General features: G+C 42.7%; 1 protein-coding gene across 1 annotated transcript in view; it reads right to left on the bottom strand.

Moving 5' to 3' along the window:
• The window catches only part of si:dkey-192p21.6 (uncharacterized protein LOC565246 homolog), a 59940-nt gene that overhangs the window by 5167 nt on the left and 29200 nt on the right, over positions 1-25573 (bottom strand). Inside the window, exons 9-15 of the mRNA XM_049007785.1 lie at positions 25130-25160; positions 14737-14897; positions 11872-11984; positions 11125-11246; positions 10084-10207; positions 5180-5266; positions 4196-4273 (exon numbers count right to left, since the gene is read on the bottom strand). Of these exons, the coding sequence (XP_048863742.1) occupies positions 4196-4273; positions 5180-5266; positions 10084-10207; positions 11125-11246; positions 11872-11984; positions 14737-14897; positions 25130-25160 (716 nt within the window). The remainder of the gene's footprint in view (positions 1-4195; positions 4274-5179; positions 5267-10083; positions 10208-11124; positions 11247-11871; positions 11985-14736; positions 14898-25129; positions 25161-25573) is intronic.

Raw genomic sequence — 25573 nt, 5'->3', positions numbered from 1 at the left:
AACCCCAAAAAGATGCCAAAATGGCAGCTTGGGAAGTTCACCAAATTACCGCTGCCGTGACGACGTACTGTACCATTGATGGCCTTAACCTGCGCACAGTGAGTCACTGAGGCCCAGGTGGGCGTGGGAGTGGGAGTGGGAGTGGGAGTGGGAGTGGGAGTGGGCTGGGGCTTCTTCCTTTCTTCCTGAGCCTGCGCAGCCTTGTGGGGGGATTAGGTAGGGGAAGATGGGAGTGGAGATGGATTCCAGTAACCTGGTATGGGAGTGATTAGGAGTGGCTTTCTGCTAACGGAAATGCCATCATGGCCGCAGAGGCGTTAAGCTGCACCTCTCATCCAGTACAACAGAGTGACACAGAGGAGGTGATATACCTCAGTGGAAATAGTACTTTCAGTGGTTCCATTATCCTCTACATGCCTATTCGGTCTGTTTGGAAATTCTTTCTGATGCTGTGATTTATGGTATATTTAATCTTTAAGTGATAACATTAGTTTCTGTTTATTATGATTACAGCTATTGTTTTTATTATTAGCTATGATTTATGCTGTGCTTTCTTATATTTATGTGGGTCCTATGACACAGAGGAGGTGGTCCTACCTCCTCCCGTTGCTTAGACCCACCTCCTCTGCAATTTGATTGGTTTTCTGTCTGAACCAATCATTGATACTTCTTCCCTCAGAACATTCTTGTGCAAGAAAAAAATGCCACAAGCTGTTACCCTGGATATTATCGAGAGAAGTTGCAGTGCAGTGCATGGCTTGATAGTTCCCAGTCTTTACTGGGAACGGAGAAAGATGGCTGTGAGGGCCCTGAAGGCAGATAAGGAGACTTTCTTAGGGGTATCTGTGAGCAAGTGACACACCATCTATGGTCTAGCAACCCACATCCTGCTTACTGAGGAACTGAAACATTACACACATCCAAATCTGATTCTAGAAGAGTTCCAGTCAGGGCGAGTGATGGAATGGTTCTTACGGATGACACTGCAGTCATGACTCACTGAGACAGCTACTTTGAGCAGCTGTTTAAAGCTGATCTTTTGGGTAGGATGTTGGACATCCCTGGGTCCACAGTTCTTAAAGCTTATCCTCCGATTAGCTATCAACAACCCAATCTCACTGAGATTGCACGGGTGGGAAACCAGCTGGGGGTAGAGGAGGTGCAGGAATCTGTGGCTTCCAGGGTGAACTTCTCCAGGCTGGCATTGCAAGCAATCTTTGCTTCTATTTTGGAGATGGGCATCATACCAACTGACTGGAAAACGAGACTTGTTGTCCATTTCAATAACAGGAAGGTTTAACACTGCTTTCATTGTTGGATAAGGTCCTTGCTAGAGTCATCCTCAACTTTCTCACCTAGCAGCGACCAAAGCAGTCTATTTTTATGTCTAAGAAGTCTACCATTGACCACATCCTGGCAATGAAGGTTCTCATTAAGCGGAAGGGCAAATATCGGCAGAGGTTCTTTGCAGTCTTTGTCAATTTTTGTGAAGTGTTTGACTCGGTTGATCGAGTTACCCTGTGGGACATCTTGAGACTTTGCGGGATCCCCCGAAGCTGCTGAACATCATTAACACACCGTAACTATGGCTGCTGGTGTTGCTGTACATGTCATTTCTATGTACTATGCTTGTCCATTAATGTGTCATTGCATGTTTTGACCACCCATGCTCTCTGCCTTCCTTTCCGACATGTCCAGATTGGCCCTATATGAGCTAAAGTCCTGCTTCAGTCACATGGAAGGGTGACATTGTGGATGTGACCGATAAACTGTAACATCGTGGGTGCACCTACACAGGCCGGCGTAGAAATGGACTCATTGATGGACTTTGGCTTGACTTGATTAGCAAGCAAGCCCACTCCTCTCTTTTTCTTTTAATGTTAGCATGCTCAGTTGACCTCGGTCCCCCAGAGGATTTTTTTTGTCATCTGGCTTTCATTTATTTCTTTCCATTTCTGAGTTTTTGTATTATTCTCTCTTTGAAACGTTGCATTGTATCACAACACAGTCATGTAAAGCACCTTGGGCGACTCTGTTGTGAAAGGCGCTATACTGTATAAAAATAAATTTCAATTATACCCCACTCAATAGCCACTTAACACCAGGAAAAACAGGGCAGAATTTTGCTCTTGGCCGATGTTTTTCCAAGACACGTAGATTTTTTTTTAAGAAATATAAGCATTTCTGCATTTTTTGGGGAGAGTCTATTCCTCTTCTCATCCAAAATTTGTGCAGCTGTAGCGAACAGCTGCTCACTCTCCACACTTCTATACAGAGCACAAAGATAAACTTGGGTGCTCATATTTATCATACTCCTCTTGGTGGAGGTGCAAATGTTTAATGAGGTTCATGGTGTTGAATGCTTTAGCAGGTGATCCTCCATGAACAACTGCTTTTGCACATATGTTGCATATTGCAAATCTTTCATCTTTAATAGATATCTAGTAAAACTGCCAGACCGGAGATGACATAGTGCTGCTGATGTGCTTGAAAAATGCACATATTTTAAGTCCTCAACACACATACTGATGCTCCACTACTTACAAATGAGCTACGTTCTGAATGGCCGTTCACAACTTGAAATGTTCATAAGTCGATATTCAACATCATTTTAAGAGTATACACAAGTACATAGAACTAGGATGCTGAGAGTACGCATGCTACGCTGCTGAGCGGTGGGAGTAGCAGCCAGAAGTCATACATATGTTGTGGACAGGAAACAGGAGCCCAATGAACACAATTTGGACTTACAGTCCTCTTCGTTCGTATGTCTGAAAGTTCGTAAATAGTCTGTATTGTGAATCATCTACAAAATCGGCATTTGAGATCGAGAAATTAAAACTCAGAACATGTCTAATTTCTATTAATGAAGATACAGAAAGTGAAACGTTTTTAAGATTCAATGAAATATAATTCCTGGTAGCCAAAGTTAGGCTCAGGTCAGACAGTTCTCTGCTCTGAAATGCATTGCCATGTTTTGGGGATTTTCTAGCAGGACTTGCTCTTCAGTGCTGCCCCCACCCAGCAGTGAGACCCCAGCCAGACTCTCCTGCTCTGTCACCAGGCTGCGAATTGTGGCCTTCAGACCAGCACAGCGGCTGACAACAGCTGTGAGATACACATCATTGCTCACCCTGACGATGTTTAAGCTTTATAAGAAAACATAAGTGTGAGGCCAGGTGAGTTGGGTAGATTCCAGCTTTCTCTCATTTTTGAGAATGTTCCAGTACTCTTATGGAGTTCTGTGTGCCCAACGAGCTTGTTTATGTGGTCACTTCAAAGAAGCCAAGATTTGATTTCACATTTCCTGAGTTTTCCTGAGGGAGCCACACTTCTCGAGTACCTTTTCTGGGCAGCTGGTTAGGATCCAAAACACAGAATCCTTCCCAAGGACACACTCATGCCTCTCTGTCCGCCTGGAGGTTTTATCTTTCTCCTCATGTACTCACACAGACATGTGAGGTCAGCCACTCTGAAGCCCCCCTTTCCCCAATGACCATAAAGCCAAGGCAACTTCAGGAGACTAAAACAAGTCAGTGCCAGACATATAAGGGACAACGAATTAAAGAGCATGAACATCCTAGGAGAAAAGGGAAAAGGTGAAGAACAAGGAGGCAAAGAGCAAAGAGCTTAAAAGCAGGAAGACGAAGAGCAAAGACTTGAAGAGTGAGGAGGTGCAGAGCAGGAAGAGAAAGGGTGAGGAGTTGAACAGTGAGGAGGTAAACAGAAAAGTGAACAGTGGGAAGATGACGAGCAAGGAGGTAAAGAATGAGAAGGTAAAGGGTGAGGAGGTGAAGAGTAAGAAGGTAAAGAGCAAAAAGATGTAGAGCTAGGAGCTGAAGCGTAAGGAGGTGAAGAGCAATGTTGTGAACAACAGGAAAATTACAAAGATGAAATGCAAAGGGGTGAAGAGTGAACCGGTAAAGAACAAGAAGGTGAAGAGTGAGGAGATGAAAGGTGATGAGGTGAAAAGTAGTAAGGTGAAGAGCAAGGAAATGAAGTATGAGGAGGTAAAGAGTAGGAAGGTGAAGAGCTCTATACATACTGTACATACACAGCACAGTCAGCACAGACTGTGACAGATGTTACATAATGAGTCTTTGGTCAAAATAAACTAATGCTGCACAGAGATACAAATGGACTTCTGTTGAAACTGATTAGTAAATATTTCTTTGAAATGAAAGGTTATTCTTACCATGATAATGGCATAAATTAGGAATCTTTTCAGGATACTGAAATGGTTCTTGCGGAAATAAAGCATAATCTTCCCAGCCTGTGGACACAAAGTGACTGTTTGAGATTCAAGCAGTGATTAAGTATTATTTGAAGGACATTTTTAATGTAGGACAAGAAAACACCCAGGACTGTACTGACTATATGCACCTATTTCAAGAGCCTTGAATTTAAAAAGTGACTGAAACTGTACCAGACATTCAGCCATGGCATAATGTGCATTATGCTGCTCTGGCCCTCTTCCCCAACATCACCACTGTTGCCTTCATTAATAACTGGAAATGTAAGTCTGGATTGCTCTGTTTCTAGGCAATCACTCTGAGTGGTCTTGGCGATACTGGCATCCTGTTTGTGTCTGAAGCTGCTGCAACAAGGAGTGGCCACATTTTCTGATTTATTTGGCGATGATTAAAAAATTCAGGCCGGGAACACTGACACCAGCAGTGTGAGGGAAACAATCTGGAGACACCTGGTGTACTTTGTGAGAGTCACTGACAGAAGGAGTCAGCAGCTACCCCAGTGTGGGTGCTAAAGAGAGGCCCCCCAGGAACATGCACACCATCAAAGCGTGAGCGCTTAAGGCACCGTCCTCACCTTCCAACCAGGCCTGGATGTATTAACAGGCAGCAGCTGCTAGAGTGAGAAATACCCCATAATCCTAAGCCTTTAGGAAAACACCCCTGACACCCCGAACCTGCAACCTTTAGGAAAACACCCCTGACACCCCGAACCTGATCCTTTCAAGGAAACATCCCTGACACCCCACTCCTGCACCCTTTAGGAAAACACCCAATACCCCTTAGCCAAGTGCTAAATAATATCCCGATAACTGCAAATAAAAGGGAAAATTTACATTACAAATTAATATACAAAATAAATTGTTTTAATGCTAATTTAATGGCCACTGCCTCTCATTTAAGTGCCAAGTTTCTTTCTTACCACTTACCTGCATCCCAGTGAACCCCATAACCACACTGTTAATGGCGCTGAGCACCCCTTCTGGGTCAAAGGGTACTGTGGTGTGGTACATTTCCTGCAGGGCACAGACAGCAAGCAATGTCAGCATACAATACCTATCCCCTTACCCCAGAAAATGCAGTGCCGGGCACCAGGCTGCGAGGGTCCCCTGGGCTGTGTCCTTGGACTATGAGGCTGTGTCTGTAAGTCAGCCCTAGTTCCTTGGGCCATGTCCATGAGTTGCACCACTTCCCTGGTTCGTGTGTGTTGGCTGAGAATTGGCTCTGGTTCCCATAGGTCACGTCTTTGTGTTGCCTTCTATTCCAAAAGCCGTGTCTGTGAGCTGTGAATTGGCCCTGGTTCTGCAGGCCGTATCTGTAAGTGGATCCTGGTTCCTTGGGCCGTGTTTGTGGGTCACACCAGTTCCCTGGCAGTGTCTTTGGGCTATGAGTTAGGCCTGGATCCCCAGGTCGTGTGTGTGTGTCAACCTCGATTCCTTGTGCCATGTCTGTGGGCTGTGAGACGGCCCTGGTTTCCCTGGCTGTGTCTATGATTTGCCTGGTTCCCTGAGTGATGTCTCGGAGGTGTTTTTCTGTCACTCTGACAGCTTACAGTGTCTGCCTGGTCAATGTGGACCAGGTCCTGATTTCATGGTGGACACGCCGAAGAGGGTCATGTCCAGCTGTTTGAGACACCATTGCCATCACAGAGAGGTGTGGCAGCGCATTCTGTTTACCTTGTCCTCGTCGTGGTACCAGTGTGACCCTGAGAGGCCCTGCAGGCCTTTGCCATACTGACTGTCTATGGTGAAATTTAGTACCCCCCCGCCTGACCCATGTAGGCCCATGATCCCCCAGCAGGTCCTGAGTAAAGCCTGACCCCATTCTGTGCAATCTGAGCCCCACTCCTGGTGAAAACACAGTGATGAAGAATCTCTTCAGGCATAAAAGTGCTGTGGTGAAATGAGGCAGAAAAGCAACATTTTGTGGTTCTGCAAATGGACAGCAAGCCAGTGGAGTAGCCCACTCCCAGTATGGGGTAATTCTGTGACAAATCATCACACGTCTGGACCTCATCATCACATTTTAAGAAAACTCGGCATGCTGATTTGAGTAACCCATTGAAATGAAATTGCATGTATCTTGGATCAGTATTAAGAGAGATTAAAGATAAAATTTTGAACATACCGGGAGGGGAGCTATGACTTCTCCATTAATATAACTTGCACAGAAATTATACTTATATCATTTTAGAGCTCTTTTCCATCTCCATAATTTGTGTATGTTATCTCCAAAATGAAAATTACCATGTTATAAGTAATTATAATTAGGGATGCACCCACCCAACGTTTTCTGTTCCAGTTACCCATACCTGGGTTTTGGGTATTGGCCTATGCCAAGTACCGACCTCACCAGTGTGTAATTAATAAGCTGCTGGCTTCCACTGTGTGGAAGAGAATTTGATTAATCATTTATGTGTAAGGTAACATTAGCGTAAACCTTGAACAAAGATTTATATATATATATATATATATATATATATATATATATGCATATAAGGACAATTATAAAAATATATATATATGTATTTATTAAGCTACTTGAAGCTTGAATTTTTAATTCAATCATTTACAGTAAAATCCAGTTATAACGGACTTCAAAGGACCTGGCAAAACAGTCTCCGTTATATCCAGTGTTGCTGTATGCCCAGAACACAACTACAGGACACCATATACTCATGCTACACCCCAGCAGACACACTTGTGGTATAGATTATTATATTGTACATGTAGTAATCCAACTTTACCTGACCAGATGTGTAACTATTAGTAATCCCGATTATGTATCTGCCCTGGATATCACCGGCACGCCACGCGCCTTATAGGCGGAGCCTGCATGTCCGTTATAGCCGAGCAAAACTACAGTTAAAAGTGGTCCTGGGGACCAAATTGTTTGTCCGTTATAAGCGAAATTCAGTTATATGCAAGTACGCAATATCCAATGCTTTTTCTGCATGTTCTTAAAGGTACATGGCCAGGACCAGCAGACCTTGTCCGTTATAGACGATATTCCGTTATAAGCGAGTCCACTATAACGGGATTTTACTGTACATCCAAATTCTCAATTAGCCTGAAAGGTCTTTACAGAGACACAGAACCTTAACTGTAATGCCTGATCTATACTTCTACGTGAAATTGATGCTGTAAGTACGATGTAGCTATGGGCCCTGTGCCATAGCCTGACGTGCACCTCGCCAGCGACGCAGACCGCGAGAACTGTGATTGGTCCACTTGGTAGAATTTGTTTTTTTTTTTTTTAATAGGCGTGAAGAAAGCGTACACCCAGGTGTACTTATGTTGGTGATTGTATCTGAAGCATTCGTCACATACTAAGCAGTTTCTGCTTGTCTCTTGTGCAGCCCTAGCGCAACCCACCTGTTGTGTCTGCCCTGAATCCCTTCTCTGTGTTGAATCCAGTTCTATGTCTCCATCTTTGTTGGATTGACCTTCCCGGCCTGCTGATATTGCCCTTGTCTGCTCTGACCTGAATACAGCTTGGCTGTTTTTGCCCACACCGTCTCCCCAAGTGTTTTCTGGTTTGACACTGGGCATAAATTCTTCAACACATCCTAGCCACCAGTAATCGCCATAACATAATTTTTGATGCTTGCAAAGTCGACTGATTCCCTAAGTGTGCACACCCTTTCAATGCTGCTCTTGGTGTATGCTGAAAAGGGTCTGACATTCACGTCACAACAGACAAAACCTATTAAGTTTATAAGTACCTGGGACCAGTTGCACAAAACACCCTTACGTTTTTTCCCTTGGTCTTATACTTAAGGAATCCCTTAAAATTACCTTAATGGTTGCACAAAAGACTAAGGGACTATATAATATATAATTCATTATTAAATCTGGGTACCAAATTGATCTTTTGGTTTCAGGGAATAAAAAAACGATGTAACGTTATCCCACTAATAAGTGCTAGCAAGTTTCACCCTGGGCAAAGGCAATATTAGACAGAAGTTATCAATTATGGAATGAATTTTCCAAAGCAAAAATATGGCAACAAATGCAAAAATGCATTTAATGTAACTGAGATACAACATACAACTGCTCAGTTTTCCTCCATTACCTCTCTTTTCCCAGTATTTCCACATATCTTCCAAGTTAGTGCCAGTGCCTGTCGTCAACCATTCAGCAAAGTGCTTCACTATATGCTCCACTCAGTTGTTCTTAGTCAAATGAAAAGTACCTACTCATAGTGAACACCATACACCAGGGGGAACAATCCACATTTTCAGCAGATAAGCATGGAAAGGGGACAAAATCTAGCTTTTTAAATTTAAACTTTTAAACTTTAAAATGTTACGTTGGCAAACTGCTATTTTGAACCGATGCTCCATACTTCTGTCTTGCCTTAATTTAATGACAGACAGACAGACAGATAAATAGATACTTTATTATCTTTATTTTATTTTTTAGTACTTTTTTCCCCAATGGGAAATGTACTCCAGCAACAGCAAACTGATAATAAATACTATTAATTAAGAAACAATACTTTACAAATACTTCACAAATAATTTAAAATTAATAAAAACAGGTATCACAATCAATAACACTGTATAGTATTAACGTTTACCCCCCCAGTGGAATTATAGATTCGGACAGGAACGATCTCCTCAGTCTATTGGTGGAACAAGATAGTGACAACAAAGCACAAGTCTCTCTTGAATCAGCTTTCTCTCACCATCAACTTTTACTGACATATCATCTTTATTTCAGGCATCTCCTGACTGAGAGAAGCTGACAAGTAGAAGTGCTTTACCACTTCCTCTGTAATTCTGGAAAGTGTTTTTCCTGACCTTGGATTAGGCATTGACAAAATCCCATGTTCTTTCACCAACATCTTGGATTCCCATGCCTTTTAGTGGAAAGCACCAAATTCCTCTTGATTTTTCCTCACATTCCAGCCTTTTGGTAACATAGTTGGGATTTGCACCTTTTCACTTTTTATTCTAAAAACTTATAGCCCGTCTATCATTTCCTTTTCATCATTTTAATATGTACTCAATGTCCAGTGGCAACTTTTATCTTCCTCCTCATGCTACTATTAATCCTATGTGCATGAGTTCCACAAATAAGCTTTGTCCCACTCTCTTTTTACTAGAGATTCACCAATCAAGGACAAAGGTTTAGAAGTCGCAATTCATCATTGGCAAATGTACCTTCATCTCTAGATGTTGAGGGACCAACCATAGGTTCAGGATCGGGAGGGTTTGTTACAGGTAAGTCACTACTGGAACAGTCAGACTGACCAGTCTCTTTGATCTTGGGTGTGAGTCTCACACAGCAGTTACTGAAGATGTGCTGATCTGACCTTAAATTGAGACTTGGGTGATCCTGTATTGCTGTCTCAGTCACCCATTATCTTTTGGAGAAGACATTTGAAAGGGTCACAACTAAATTCCTGCTGGAATCTAAACAAGTTCTCTCCCAAAGACATTGTGAAAATATATGCTGCTGGAGCAAATACAATGCTTTTATTACCACCAGGTAATTGACAATATCTGGTATTGATTACACCTGACTGATTTGCACACCTCACCCCCCTCTGATTAATGCAGTGCAGACCATTGGCATTTGTAATCCACATTGGAATGGGCCATTTTCACAGCAGCCATTTTGACATGAAATAGTATGGCAAGCACAGATGTCACTAATGATATTAATGAAACTTCTGTTCAATTTTAGTGCAGCATAAGTGGAACTGTAATTTATGTCATTACTTACACTTGTGCTTGCAATACTATTTCATGTCAATATGGCTGCTATGAAAAAGACCAATGAGTGATATGAAACCATGTGTTGTCACCTACAGTTTTTGTGTTTACCTTGCACGTGGGGTTCCTGTAGAGGTGGTCACCCATCAGTAGTCTGTCAATGTAGCCGGCAGCCCCCCCGGTGCAGTTGGGATACAGGCCGTTGTCCCCGATGCCACCAGCACCCAGGTAGCCTCTGGAGAAGTACACAGACCCCTGACACAGTGTTATGCTCCCTAGAGAATGGGCCTAGCTCTGCTACACAGCAGTCAGATTCAGGTGAACTGTTCAAAACTGTCATCACCTTGTGTGTGGGTGTGAGGGACTCTACACATCACAAAGGATGTGAAAGAGCATCATGAAGAAAATGGTTTTAAGAGAGCAAAGCACTTTGAAGGGAAAATGGAAGAGGAAAAGCGAGAAGGATGGGAGAAAGACAGGCAGAAGATAGATTCCCTGTCTCTGCTCTCATCTTATAGCCTATGACAGAGCAAGATTAGCTAATTATCCCCTCTAAGGTACCCAGCCAGGACCCATAAATCACAAAGAATGGCTCTTGACCCTGGTCTCAGCCTTCCAACACCAATAGGAGGCGAGTGAGTATCAGGAACGCATACAGCAATATAAAGGTAACACACATAGTGTTGTGTTAACATACACAGCACATAGGATTAACACACAAAGAGTGCTAGTGAATATGTACAGACTTGCACAGAATGCTGATAATAATAAACTTTCTGCTTGTGACATAAGAAAATACAATTTTAATTTGCTGATGGCAGAGAGATTTTAACATCTGGAGATGTGCTGAATCAGACAGCGGCAGAGAGAGAATGTGTGTGTGTGTGATTTGTGTGATTTGCGCGATCTGCGTAATACAGTATATGTGATCGGTGTGATATGTGTGATCTATCTGATCTGTAAGTTATGTGTGAGCTGTGTGATCTATGTAATCTGAATGATATGCATCATATGTGTACATGATGTCTGTAATATACATTATCTGTGTGATATGTATAATCTTGGTAATCTGTGTGATATTTGTGATCTGTGTGATATGCATAATTTGTGTGATCTGCGTGATATATGTGATCCGGTTGGGCCAGGACTCACGTGGGGCAGCCAGGAACAGGAAGGAGGAATGTGAGGCACAACCAGAGCGTCTCCATGAGGATGATGATGACCCACTCTGGCCAGTACAGGACGAGGTCTTGGATGGGATACCACCAGTGATGCTGTCAAATACACAAAACAGACGTGAAAATTACATTCATCTGTCCAGGGCAGTGTGTCTTCATTGATGCAGGCTTTTGCTTTCAGGTTAATGGATTCAGATCAAATGATGATTGTGAAAGGGGCACAAGAATATCCAAGAGAAGATCTCCTGCTGTCCTGCAGGTATCCCTGTGGCCATGATGGCACAAAACAAAAGGCCGTATCTCCCAGCACATTAACTTGACGCCCCTGCAGCTATGTGGTAACCTCACTTTGACTCGTGATGTCTGCAGTAGTGATTTGTCTTACCAACTTTCAGACATATCTTTGCCACGCATCCCCTTCAAAGCAGGAAAGTGCAAATTCTAAGAGACCAAGTTATTTTTTGCTTTTTTTACTTTTTATTTAAGATTGAGCAAAAGGAGCTGTAATTATCTCAGCGGGTGGACTTATAAAGATGGTGAGACCTTTTCCAGTTACATCGAATCCACTAATCCACTAACCCTAACCCTCTAACCCTAATCCTGGCACCCTAACCCTCCTTCACCTCTGTGCACTCCTTGGAAAAAAAGACCTCTGAAACTAACACATTCAACCAACCCTCCCCCCCTCCCAGGGACCCTACCCAGCAAACAGGCTGCCCACCTCACTGAGCGGGATTTCTTTTCTCAAGCAAGTCATGTGCACCAGTGAGAGAACAGAGTAGCTGACAGCCAGGCGCTGAAGGACCCCCGGGATGCGGGCCCAGGACCAGGAGACTGCAAGAGAGTCAAACCGGAAGACATCATGAGGTGTTTATGCAGAGAAGTACCTTTTAGTGTATATGAGAGCAAGACATCAGCAATGAGGCCATAATTCATCACGTCCTCTGCTCATTCAGGACACAGTGGCTCCACACAGGCATCTCAAAAGCCCTTGGGGTCCAAGGGTAGACTACAGCCCCAGCAGCATCCTTGGGCCCCGGCAAAGTCCCTGAACCCTGGCAGAGGACTGATCACCATCCAGACATAAGTGAAAACCTCTTTAGTGCATGCAACACTGTGAGCCAACACATACTACATTGATCCAGAGGAAATCAGATCAAATGGGTAACTCACAGGAACTAAGATAGGCCTTGAAACATGATTTTTAATGAATCATGCTTTGGCTAAAATGCCTCTTCCTTTTACCAGACCTCTGTCTGCTACCCTAATTTCATAATCGATCATAAGTTAATGACAAAGCCATTCGTGCCAAGGTCTCAGCAAGGTAATTAATCATACATTCTATTACCTCCGTAATGGAAATTAAATAATATAAATTTTATATTATATTACTGGCATGTCAGGGCTTGCAGAAAAAAATTCAGAAAAATGTTCCATCCATCCAACCATCCATCCATGTGTCTTGGTCAGGCGTTGAATGTGGAGACGGTATAAGGCTGGGCTACACCGTTACAAGGTGGAGATGGGAGTACACCTACATAGAGGGAGATGGGGATACACCATCACAGGGGATGGATAGGGGTGCACCCTCAATCCTAGGGGTGTGAGGTAACTGTGCCACCCTGGAGGCACAGCCAGACCACCTACAGCTCAGACTCAGTAATCCACCTGCAGCTAAGCAGGTTTAGGCCTGGCCAGTATATGGATGGGAGACCAACTAGGACAGCTGGCTTGTTGCTGGAAGAGGTGTTGGTATGGCCAACAGGTTAACCTATTGTATGGTCTGTATAGATCTCAATGCCCCAGTGCAGTAATGGGAACACTGTGCTTTAAAAATGACCCCAGCCTTTGAATGAAACATAAAACCAAGGTCATGATTCTCTGAAGTCATAAAAGATCCCTGGGCATGTTTCAAAAGAGTAGGGGTGGTTCCCCAATGCCCTGGCTTAATAACCCATAGTGACCTTTTCCAAATCTGGCCTCCTAATCATCCCCTGAATATAATTAGCTACTTTGGGATGAGCATACTGGCACAGAATGACTGCCATTGCATCATCCTGGTGGGTACTACATAGTGGTGGTAGATCAAGTGGCTGCCTATTGGTTCTGTAAAGTGCTTTAGGTGTCTTGAAAAGTTCTACATAAATGTACCATTCATTCATTCATTCATCCCCTGAAAAATAATCAATATCACAGAATCTAAATAAAAGCATGCAGTATATGCACACTAAGCAGTGATAAAGTAAACGTGTCATTTCTGCAATATTAAATGCGAAAGCTACAGCATGCATAGTTTTGCCAAAACATTTAAAAGATAAATTGCTCTAAAATCAAAAAGAATGGATGGGTTATTGTATTATTTATACAAAAAAGGATATTGGAAGTGTGAACATGTTACTGTAACAGGGCAGCACGTGAATGTGTAGCTGTTTGGGGCGGCTGGCATAACGCTGAACTCTAGGTAGTCGATGCTGAGATGTTTTCACACGATGCATATGAACTCTTAGTACTGAAGCCCATCTGAGTTCAAATGTTCAAACATGGTCTTATATCTTTTGTGCCTAATACTGCATAAAAAGGCACTATGCTGTTATCCCCCCAACCAAACAGGATGAGCAATTCCATTACAGCAGCTCTCAGCTACCACCCTGTAACTGTATCTGCTGTAAGTGTCCATTAAACTGGCCTTGCTTTTGATCTTTTTAAATGTTTCCCAATAAAATATTTGCTCTTGAAAGTACAATATTTTTGTAAATGTGATTACGGAAACATGTCCAGGAAAGTGGGGCATGGAAGTGTGTGAATGACAGGCACTTCCCCTATATCCCTCATGGATAAATTCCTCTCTCCTTAGAGCATCGCAGACTGAAGCCTCTGGAGTGTCAGAAATGACAAACGGCATCGACAGGCTAAACACTTCACCTGCCTTTCCATACCCAATCTCTCTCTCTCTCTCTCTCTCTCTCTCTCTCTCTCTCTGTCTGTCTGTCTGTCTGGAGGCTGCTGTTCTCTCTGTCTCTCTGTCTGAAGATTGCTGTACAATCTCTCTCTCTCTGTCTGTCTGGAGGCTGCTGTTCTCTCTGTCTGAAGATTGCTGTACAATCTCTGTCTCTCTCTCTTTTTCTCTCTCTGTCTGTCTGGAGGCTGCTGTTCTCTCTGTCTCTCTGTCTGAAGATTGCTGTACAATCTCTCTCTTTCTCTCTCTCTCTGTCTGTCTGGAGGCTGCTGTTCTCTCTGTCTCTCTGAAGATTGCTGTACAATCTCTCTGTCTGCCCTTATTATCTTCACACCTTGTCAACTTGGAAATGGACAGCAATTGGATCTCCAAAGCATCTTTCAATGGTTCTTCAACACTGGAAGTCACAGTGGAAGACTTTTGTGAAGTCACTGAAGAACATCATTTGCGTCCCTGACCAGAATCATGAGCAAGAGGATGAACAGAAAGAGGGAAAGACAGATTCATTTACATGAACTTCATGTTAATCAAATGGGTCAGTGGAATTAATGTATTTTGAAATATTTGTCTGGAAAATAATAAAACAAGGGTCATTTTGTCATATTCAGGATGTACGCCTGCTATACCCACACAGTCCATCCTTTGGGGTGTAGTTCAGGAAGCAGAAGCCAATGAAGATAAGTTTCAAACTTCTGATAAATATCTTGCGGAGCATCTGCAGACGGGACACGCCTTTTTTCCACATGCTGTTGAACGTGAAGATGATCGAAGTCCCAATCATGAACACAAACCTGGTGACACACAACATGAATCAACTGCAGTCCATCTGAAAGCCACCAGGTGAGGTGTTAGCCAAGGAGACACAGATCTTCTGCTGGGGTGTAACAGTGTGGTACACTAATATTGTTGCTCCAAAGAGTCTATCATAAAGCAGGCATTTATCATGAGAACCTTATAGTCAGCATTTCAATGTGGTGTGGAAATCTCCATGTGAATGATAAGGACCAGGGGCCTCATTTATCAATCTTTGCATAAATTTCTTTGTGAAAAAATACATGCACATGAAAAAATCCTGTATGCACAAAAAAATGTAATTGATCGGTTTACCTGCAGTTCCCTGCTTTAAAAGGGGTGTTGCCTTTTTCTCAATTTATCCAAAATGTTGCGCACATCTCTTTCTGAATTTTTGCAAATATGCAAATTTGTTCCTGTCAAGCTTTGTTTGATAAATCCAGGATTTTGAATAAAAAGTTGCATGCTGTACATCAGGAGTCTCTCCTGTAAGTTTGCTGATAAAGTTAAGCTAAGGCTGTATCTCACTTGATATACCACCTCCTGTCCACCTCAGAAATACCTTTATAATGCATTCATAGAACATTCAGTGTACCTTCATAATGCATTCATAATGCACTCATACAATATTCAGTGCACCTTCATAATGCATTCATAGAACAATCACCAGTAGCATTTAAGCATTCCTGAACATCCTAACATACTTTAACATGCACAATTATCACACATCACGCAAACCACACATATCACACAGATTATACATATTACGCAGATCGTGCAGATTATCACACATCATGCAAACCACAGATATCGCATAAATCTAGTGATATGAGACAGTGAGCCCAAAAAGAAACCAATGACATTTTAGTTTTAGATGGATTATGATAAAGGATTGAGGTCTGCTACTATTCACCATCTCATTTCAGGACACCAGGAGAAACCCGTAGCAGCGATAAATGCAGAGATCTGCAATCTACAACCAAATGAGATTCAACCTCCAGGAGCAAAAGACCTAAAAAACACCAGGCTGTCATATGCATGGTACCGAGCCAGGTCAGATTTGGAAGAAACAGTTTTGACTATACAGACGTGGTGCTGCTTATTGGATACGACATTTCAGCTACACAGATGTGGTGCTGCTGATAGGATCTGCCAATTTGGCTACGCAGACGTGGCTTTGCTAATGGGACCTACCACTTTAGCTACGCTGATGTGGTGTGGCTGATGGGATCTACCACTCTGGCTACACAGACGTGGTGTTGCTGATGGGATCTGCAGCCTCGATTATGCAGACATGGTATCGCTGATGGGATCTGATGCTTCAGTTACATAGACACTGTGCTGCTGATGGGATCCGTCATGTTTCTGATGACATCTGCTGCTTCGCCTACACGCATGTGGAGTTTCTGATAGGATCTGCCACTTCGGCTATACAGTCACACTGCTGCCGATGGGATCTGCCATTTCAGCTACAGAGACGCTATGCCAAATCTATTTGCCGGCCATCCGCATGCAGTAAACTGTCATTAACATGTAACAGATTAGTGTAAGACAACTGAATTGGAAATCAAAGCCTGAGGTAACACCAAAGCTGACCGGGTTTGCGAAGAGCAACTGTGTAGATGTGCAAGTCGCTATAATGAACATGCACATAATGCCTTATCGTTGCACATAAGGTGAACAAGGGCTTGCATTTTTCACCTGCAGATGAGTGCAAGGTCTGTCTGATGATGCCACCCCACATACATCCCTGTTACTATAAAAAGATGCATTACATGAATTCCAAGTAAAATTTTTCTCCTGAAAATCAACAGCAGTACCAATAGTAGGAAGAGGCTATTGAAATTGGAGTTTTTTTACACCTATACTTGTCACCAAATTATATTTTTCAAATTCCTCAAAATTCTGTTTTCTTATTTACACTGTAAAAAAGTGTAACACATACTGTAAAACAAGTTATTTTACAGAGAATAACTCTAAATATTTACAGTATTTCCTATTCTTTTAAGACTGTATACAAAACTGTAAAATGTAACCTAAATGAAAGCAATAAAAGCTTGGAGAATTAATGTCTTGGCCCAACTGTCCACTTAAGTCATGAAGGATCACTGTACAACTAGTGTTATAGTGTTCTAGTGCAAGTCCTTTGAAAATGAACTTGAACATGCTTGAAAACACAATTCTTCTCTAATGACAGGTAAAACAGAATTCTGATTTATTTTCTTATATCAAACAAAACATGTTATAAGTGAGATAGCTGTTGAATTTTGATACACTGTATGTGAATCACCATGAGAGCCACCCTATGTGCACTATGAGGTTGTCTGTGAGCTTGGTACAGTACATTAAGCAAGTGTTTCAGAATCAATAGTGGTGTATTTATTTTAATTTAAATACCCAATAACACTTTAATTGAAACAGTGGAAATCTTGTAGATGTATCAATTTATTTTTGTATTTCTTCAGTGTGTTTTCAGTTACTTTTTAGTTAGTTTTTTATTTTGCATTTCTTATTTCTTCAGCGAGTTTTCAGTTAGTTTCAGTTTCAGCTTGTCCTGGTTATGCGTTAAACTGTATCCGGCCCTGCAAGCGGTCTTCCAACATGCAGGGAAACAATTTTTGGGGAACAACTTACAACTGCTCAATATAAACAGGCACGATACCCTTCGGCTCTCCTTGGGAGTAGCTCTGCTGCAGCCGCCCACAGGAACGTGCTATGAAGGGGATGGGGGAAAGCCTTCGGGAGCCTCATTTCAGGACGAGTTAAAACCATCGTAGAGCTAATAGCATCAAGCCTGTTGGGGATCGGGGCTGGTGTGGTGCTGAAGCACTTGGGTCGCAGTTTGAGGTGGCTTATCCGGGTAGGTGCAGGGAATGTCTTGTCTCTCCGGCAAGATGACGTCTTCCTCTGCTGTTGAAGGAGCTTTTAAAACTGCACGTTTCGGTGGCAGCTCTCGCTGAGGTACAGAGACCGGGGAGTGGCCAGATCTCTGTAGGAGGATGTACATACTTTTGGTCTGGTTGGTCTGATGGCTGCCATACTCGGGGAGTAGCTGTCACTGTAGCGGACTGGCTCCTCCTGATGGCATTTGATGTCACTCCTTTCAACGAGCGTGTTATGAGACTCAGGCTAAGGCACTCCTTGGGTGTCTTGTCTGTTGTCTCAGTGTATGCCCCGAATGGGGTGAGTCTTGTTAAGGGAGACATTTTACTCACAACTTTGCTGGCTATTAGGATTGTGTTGGTCCCCATGGGTCTGGAGACCAGGGTGAAAATGAATCCATGTTCCTGTACCCTGGTTCCAACAAACTGAGCCACATCATTGGTCTTCATACTCCAATACTGTTGGTGTGGTGAATGAGATCGATCACATCCTCGTGGGCAGATGTTGGAGGCTTCTGCAGAACTGCAGAGTCTACAGAATTGCCCCGTTTGTGAATTCTGATCACAGACTTGTTGTTGCTACTCTGAAGATTCAGCTTAGATCCAGTAGGCTACCATCTACTAGGAGAATGAGGCTGGACTTAGCCAGTCTCCGACATCAAGCTGTTTCTGATGAGTTTGCGTGCAGTTTCTGTAAGGAATTTGCAGACTTGGGTGCAACCTCTGACTCTAATATGATATGGGAGACCTTGCGCGATAAGACCCTGAAGGTTGCCGAGGGTTGTGTTGGTGTTGCCAGTGTTCCCAGAAGGAGGTGTTTCATCTCGCAGGGCACAGCCATTAGTAGTTTGTCTGTCTGCAGGGAGAGTGTCGACCTTGTTGAGAGATTTACCTACCTTGGCAGCAACATTCATGTCTCTGGTGACTCTTCCTATGAAGTCAGCAGATGGATTGGAAGAGAAAGGGGGTGATGAGGTCACTGGAAAGGAGTGTGTGGTGCTCCTGATATCTTTGCAAGAAGATGAAAGTCCAAGTCTTTAGAGTCTAGGTGTCTGGGTGGATCGCTAGGAGACATGGACGCTATCCAGTGAGCTGAAACGATAACTGGACTCCTTTGGTACTGTGTCTCTTTGGAGAATCCTTGGGTACCACTGGTTTGACTTTGTGTTGAATGAGCGGTTGCTAGAGGAGTCCCGAATGAGGCACATTACCTACATTATGAGGGAGCGACTGTTATGGCACTACAGCCATGTGCCGCATTTCCCTGAGGGTGATCCTGGTTGCGAGATCCCGAGGAGTTTCGCCGTGGGGTTGGGTGTGGCAATGCGCTGCATCAGCACATGCCCCCCAACACAACATTACCTGACCTGTTTTCAGTTACGGATATTTTGTAGTAATATTACATCTTATATTTTATAAAAATTTCAGGAAACTTAATCAGTACATAGTGTAAATATCAAATGATGTTTTTTATTTAAGATTTGCACTGTAATTCTGATAAAAATGAATCATTAATTATTATTTGTAGATTATTTTGTTTTCCAAAATCTGCTATTTTAAAAAATCGAACTTGTTTTAACCAATTATTTATAAAAAAAAATCTGTAAAATAACTTTTTTCTGCTAAACATTTATTGTCATCACTATATTGAAGGTGTTTGGTTGTACAAATGTAGGAAAAATGTGCAAAATAACAGTGTTTCTCTGTTGAACCTATAATACTGTCACTTATTTGTTTGTATTTTATTTTAGAAATTTAGGAAAAATCAGTAAAATAAGTTTTTTTCTCCTTAATTATTTGCAGTCACTTTATTGAAGGGGTTTGATTGTTAGGAAAAAAACCTTTAAATAAAATTTTCTCTGCAAAAACTTTAGTGATAATTGTTGTAAATGTATTGTTCTTGTACTTAGAATTGAGATATTTTACTTTAACTTAATGGGTCTTGTTTAGCAGCCATTGCTGCCAGTTTTTTTTAAACCATTTTTTACAGTATAAAACACTCTGATTTAAGCCAAGATGGACTCATCTGGACCATAACTGGCCCATAAGGCATAAATAATGTTGAATTAGACTGTTATTCTAAGGACAGCGTCCCCTAATCATTCAAACTCTTACTCTAGCCAGGTGTCAGGATGAGTTGTATAGAGGAAGCGGGAATAGCAACCCTGCCAACGTGCTCAGGAAGCAGTCATGTTCCAAAGTCAATAAGTGATTATGGGCCAAATAAAGCTGTTAAATAATGTAAATAATGTAAGACAGCTTTAGCTCTCCATAGATTGCTCACACTGATACTAGAGTTTCCTTTTGCTTGTGCAATAGCCAACAGTGTCCAAACACCTAGCATGTTTGCAGTCTTTAGGAAACATTTACAAAAACGTAACTAATATACAGTACACTCGTTAGATGCTGAATTCAACAGCTTGTTGAAGCAAATATCTAATCAGCCAATCATATGTCACCAGCACAATCTCCATAAAATCATGATGATACAGGTCAGGAGGTTCAGTTAATGTTCACACCAAACACCAGAATGGAGAAGAGAGGTGACTTTACACGTGTCATGGCCGTTGGTGCCAGATGGGCTGGTATGAGTATTTCAGAAATTGCTGATCTGGGGTTTTTATACACCGTTTATAGAGAATGGGCTAAATAAAATACTTCCACTGAGCAGCAGCTCTCAACAAATGCCTTGTTGATTTCAGAGGTCAGAGAAGAATGGGCAGATTGGTTCAAGCGGGTATAAAGGCAAGAGTAACTCAAAGAACCACTTGTTACAACCAAGGAATGCAGAAGGGCATCTCTAAATGCACAACACATTAAACCTTGAAGCACATGGGCTACAGCAGCAGAAGACCACACTGGGTGTTCATCGTCAGCTAAGAACAGGAAACTTATAGCAGGCATGGGCCCACCAAAACTGGACAATGGAAGATTAGAAAAAGTTGCCTGGTCAGATGAGTCTTGATTTACGCTGCGTCATTCAGATAGTAGCGTCAGAATTTGACATAAACATCACAAAAGCATGGATCCATCTTGCCATATATCAATAATTCAGGCTGTTGTGGTGGTGTAATGGTGTGGGGGACATTTTCTTGGCTCACTTGGTAGCAATTAGTAGCAATTAAGCATACTTTAACACTAGAACTGCCAAATCTACGCAAATTTGCGTAAATTCCCTGGGCCTAACACCTACTAGCATCCCTGCTGAGAGTTTCTTGGGCCATTGTCCTCCTGCTTTTGTTGTGCAAACACACCCATTACCTGTGAGGCCTGGCACATTTGCATTTTTTTACTCAGAGCAGCTAAAATCCAAGGCAGGCTAAACCTCTGTGTGTGACATGGAAACCTTCACAAAAGTCTGCCATATCTATACCAAATATCCCACATGCTGACTGACCTGCAAATATGAAAGACACACATTCACAAAATATATGGAAGCACAAGTCTGTTTTATTTATAAAAAAAATTTAGTGTTTCAAACTTTGCAGTGTTTGCAGACCCAGTGACCATCATCCCTGCATTTGGCGCAAGTGAATTTGTAACACTTTGCACTGGTAAACCTGCTGCGGTTTCTGTTGCAGTTCTCCTGTACCTGACACTGAGTTGTCCATACAAGTCCTGGCACAGCAGCAGCCTTCCTCTGTCCCCATAGCCTTTTGTGGCATAAATTGGCAATGGAGTTCCTTGGCTAGATGACTCAAAAATAATCTTCTTTTGCCTTCCCACCCTGTACATGCCTTGTACAGAACGTAGGAATTTGCCACCACCAGGTCCAGCATGTTGTAAAATACAGCTACTGGCCACCTGCATGTTGCTGCTCTTACGGAATACATGCGCGCCATTTGGTCCAACACATTTACACCACACTATAACAGCAGAGAGAGAGAGAGTCATGAGTGTATTTGCTTTTTTTCTACCTTCTTTCTATATAGGCCTGTATAGTACATATCAGAAAACATTGTAGCACTGATGTAAAATTATACACACATTCACATACCTTCATGTGGTTATAGTCTGTTATCGTGTTGGGTTTCCTCTTTCTGCCTTCACAGATCGCCACATCTTGGTCCAAGGAACTCAGAACACACACAATCTTGTTTTTTTAGGTGCATAAATTGTCAAGGAGACACTGCCACTTCTAAGCACTGACGCGGAGAATTCCTCTTGCTGTGCAGTGTCCTTTGAAATTGGAGGAAGTTCATACCAAACTTTATTCCCTGTGCTCAGTAGTGTTGTTTTGCGCTGAAGCAGTCTGTGTGACAGTGCCAGTGAGGTGAAGAAATTGTCCGTTGTGACATTTCTCCCGTCATCCAGAAATGGCTCCATCAGACTCATGACCATGTTCTCTGCCAGCCTCTCCCTTTTCTGGTGACTGGGGTCCTTTCCCAAGTTAGGGGACACGTTGCAGACGTATTTGGTCTCCAAATCCGTGGCCATCCAGAACTTGATCCCAAATTTGTCCGGCTTGGATGCGATATACCAAGTGACATGGAATGGATCCATATCTACTCCACGTTGTCTTTCCACCGGTGTCCCTCAGGGCTCGGTTCTTGGCCCTCTCCTATTCTCCCTCTACACTAAATCTCTTGGCGAAGTTATATCCTCACATGGCTTCTCCTACCACTGCTATGCCGATGACACTCAACTCATCCTCTCCTTCCCTCCCTCAGACACTCATGTCTCCACTAAGATCTCTACATGCTTGGCAGACATCTCATCTTGGATGACCACTCACCAGCTAAAACTCAACACTAGTAAAACTGAGTTGCTTTACATCCCGGCTGACTCATCCCCCCTCCAGGACCTTGCGATCTCCTTTGACAATTCCCTGATCCGTCCTTCGGTTTCTGCTAGAAACCTTGGAGTTACCATAGATGATCGGTTGTCATTTTCCTCACATATCGCCAGTCTTTCTCGCTCTTGTCGGTTTCTCCTCTTTAACATCAGGAGGATACATCCATTTCTTTCCACCCAGGCTACCCAGATACTCGTCCAGTCCCTCGTCATCTCACGCCTTGACTACTGCAACTCGCTTCTAGCGGGTTTACCACTGAGCGCCATCCGTCCCCTCCAACTGATTCAGAATGCAGCTGCTCGTCTTGTTTTCAACCTTCCCAAGTTCTCCCACACCACTCCTTTGCTGCGCTCCCTCCACTGGCTTCCTGTAGCTGCACGCATCAGATTCAAAACACTGATGCTCGCATACAAAGCCAAAAATTCTCTGGCACCATCCTACCTAAAGGACCTCATCACACCCCGCTCTGCACCACGATCTCTCCGATCCTCCAGCACTGCTCGACTGGTCCCACCTCCCCTCAAGGCACAAGGAAGACACGCGTCTCGGCTCTTCTCTGTCCTGGCACCTAATTGGTGGAATGAACTCCCCCTAGATGTCCGAACAGCTGAATCCTTGAATGTCTTCAAGCGACGACTCAAAACTTTTCTTTTTCAGAAATACCTGACGTAGAACTTCTATATTCTTACTCGACTCTTTTTCTGGTGTGTGTTTTAAAAAAATAAAATAAAATAAAAATTCTGCACTACTCAATGGCGTTCTCAGAGATAGTATTCGTAGCTGGGGTCCTTATTGAGCTAGCATCGGAAATTCATTGCAGAGTCTCAAAGCACTTATGTAAGTCGCTCTGGCTAAGGGCGTCTGCCAAATCCTGTAAATGTAAATGTAAATATACTGCATGGACAATGAACCTTGGTCGAGAACAGCTGTACATCTATGTTCATGTGTTCTCCTGGAGTGAAACTTTCAGCACAGTTCTTGGTGAAGGCTGGCAGAGAACGTGGTCATGAGTCTGATGGAGTCATTTCTGGATGACGGGAGAAATGTCACAATGGACAATTTCTTCACCTCACTGTCACTGTCACACAGACTGCTTCACTTTACTGGGCATGGTGAATAACGTTTGCCGTGAACTTCCTCCATTGGCAAAGGACACTGCACAGGGAGAGGAATTCTCCACGTCAGTGTTTAGAATGGCGCGCATGTATTCAGTACGAGCAGCAACAAGCAAGTGGCCAGTAGCTGTGTTTTACAACATGCTGGACTTGGTGGCCGTGAATGCCTACGTTCTGTACAAAGCATCTACAGGGTGGAAAGGAAAAAGAAGATTGTTTCCGATTCTTCTAGCCAAGGAACTCCATTGCCAAATACAGGGATGATGGTCACTGGGTTTTCAAACGCTGCAAACACAGACTTTGAAAGATAGACAGACTGTGTGGGACAGTAACCACTGAGACAAAAGGCAGAAAGATGACGAAGAGATGAACCTGGAACTGAGGCACGGATACATCAATTTTTACATGAACAGCCAAACATGCAAAGCTGGAGAGATCACACAAAAACAAAATTCACTTTTGGTGTTATAATTCAGTGATGGCCAATGAAAATGAAATGACATTTTATTCTGTATGTGTATGAGCCATGGACCATGACTTCACTCAGCTTATGACATTTATATACAAACATGCATTGGAGACTGAAGTGTTAGCATGTTTTCATTTTATTCATTTCATTCTATTAGCAACTTTTCATTCTATTTTCACTCAATTTGTTTTATAAATAACACAGACTTGTGTTTCCATATATTTTGTGAATGTGCGTCTTTCATATTTGCAGGTCAGTCAGCGTGTGGGATATTTGGTATAGATATGGCAGACTTTTGTGAAGGTTTCCATGTCACACACAGAGGTTTAGCCTGCCTTGGATTTGAGCTACTCTGAGTAAAAAATGCAAATGCGCCAGGCCTCACAGGTAATGGGTGTGTTTGCACAACAAAAGCAGGAGGAGGATGGGGCTGAAGACCTGTGAAAATCACAGCAGGGGTGACAAACACCTTGGGACTCTCAGCAGAGAATAAAAACTCGGTAAATCTAGTGTTAAACGCCACAGCCTACCTGTGGTATGGTTGCTGACCATGTTCATCCCTTTATTGCACTCAGCTTCTAACAGGATAATGCGCCATATCACAAAATTCATATCACCTTAGACTGGTTTCTTAAACATGACAATAAATTCACTGTGCTCAAATGGCAGTCATCATATGTAATAGAACACCTATGGAATGTGGTGGAATGGGTGATTCACATCATGAATCACCCATAACAAATCTCCAGCAACTGTATGATGCTATTATTGCAACATGGACCAAAGTCTCTGAGAAATGTTTCAGGCACCTTGTTGAATCTGTGCCACAAAGAATTAAGGCAGCTCTGAAGGCAAAAACGGGGTCCAATCCAGTGCTAGCAAGGTGTACCTGATAAAGTGGCCATTGAGTATACATAAAATGCTTATAAATAAATAAATAAAATAAATAAAAGAACAGAAGTGGACTCACCACGGCATGACTGTGTCAGCTACTGTAAGACCTGTATGTAAAAATGATAGAGATTATAAGCACATTACTGCACATAGGGCCAGACTTATTTACTCTGCAGTACTACACCAAAATGTAAGGATTAAATGAATTAAATGTATACATCCTCTGCCTTCCACCACTCATCGATCCAGCATCACACTAGCTATAATAATTTCTATAGGCAACATACTTTTACAGTCCACCTAACTGCACACCTGTGTCCTTCATAGCTGCCCTCTGACCTCCTAAAACAGTGACAGGTTGCCATGGACATCTGAATTATCAAGTGGCCACTCTGTGATAGGACGTCACAAAGACCTATAACATCTATTGACCGTCCATGTGTGGGACGTGGGAAGGATCCTGTGTATTGGCCACTTTAGAAGTTAATGCTACTTACTTATTTCATGTAGTTAAGTCTGT

Source organism: Brienomyrus brachyistius, chromosome 3 (assembly GCF_023856365.1).
Source record: "Brienomyrus brachyistius isolate T26 chromosome 3, BBRACH_0.4, whole genome shotgun sequence".
Taxonomy (NCBI): domain Eukaryota; kingdom Metazoa; phylum Chordata; class Actinopteri; order Osteoglossiformes; family Mormyridae; genus Brienomyrus; species Brienomyrus brachyistius.
This window is presented reverse-complemented; position numbering and strand designations above follow the sequence as displayed.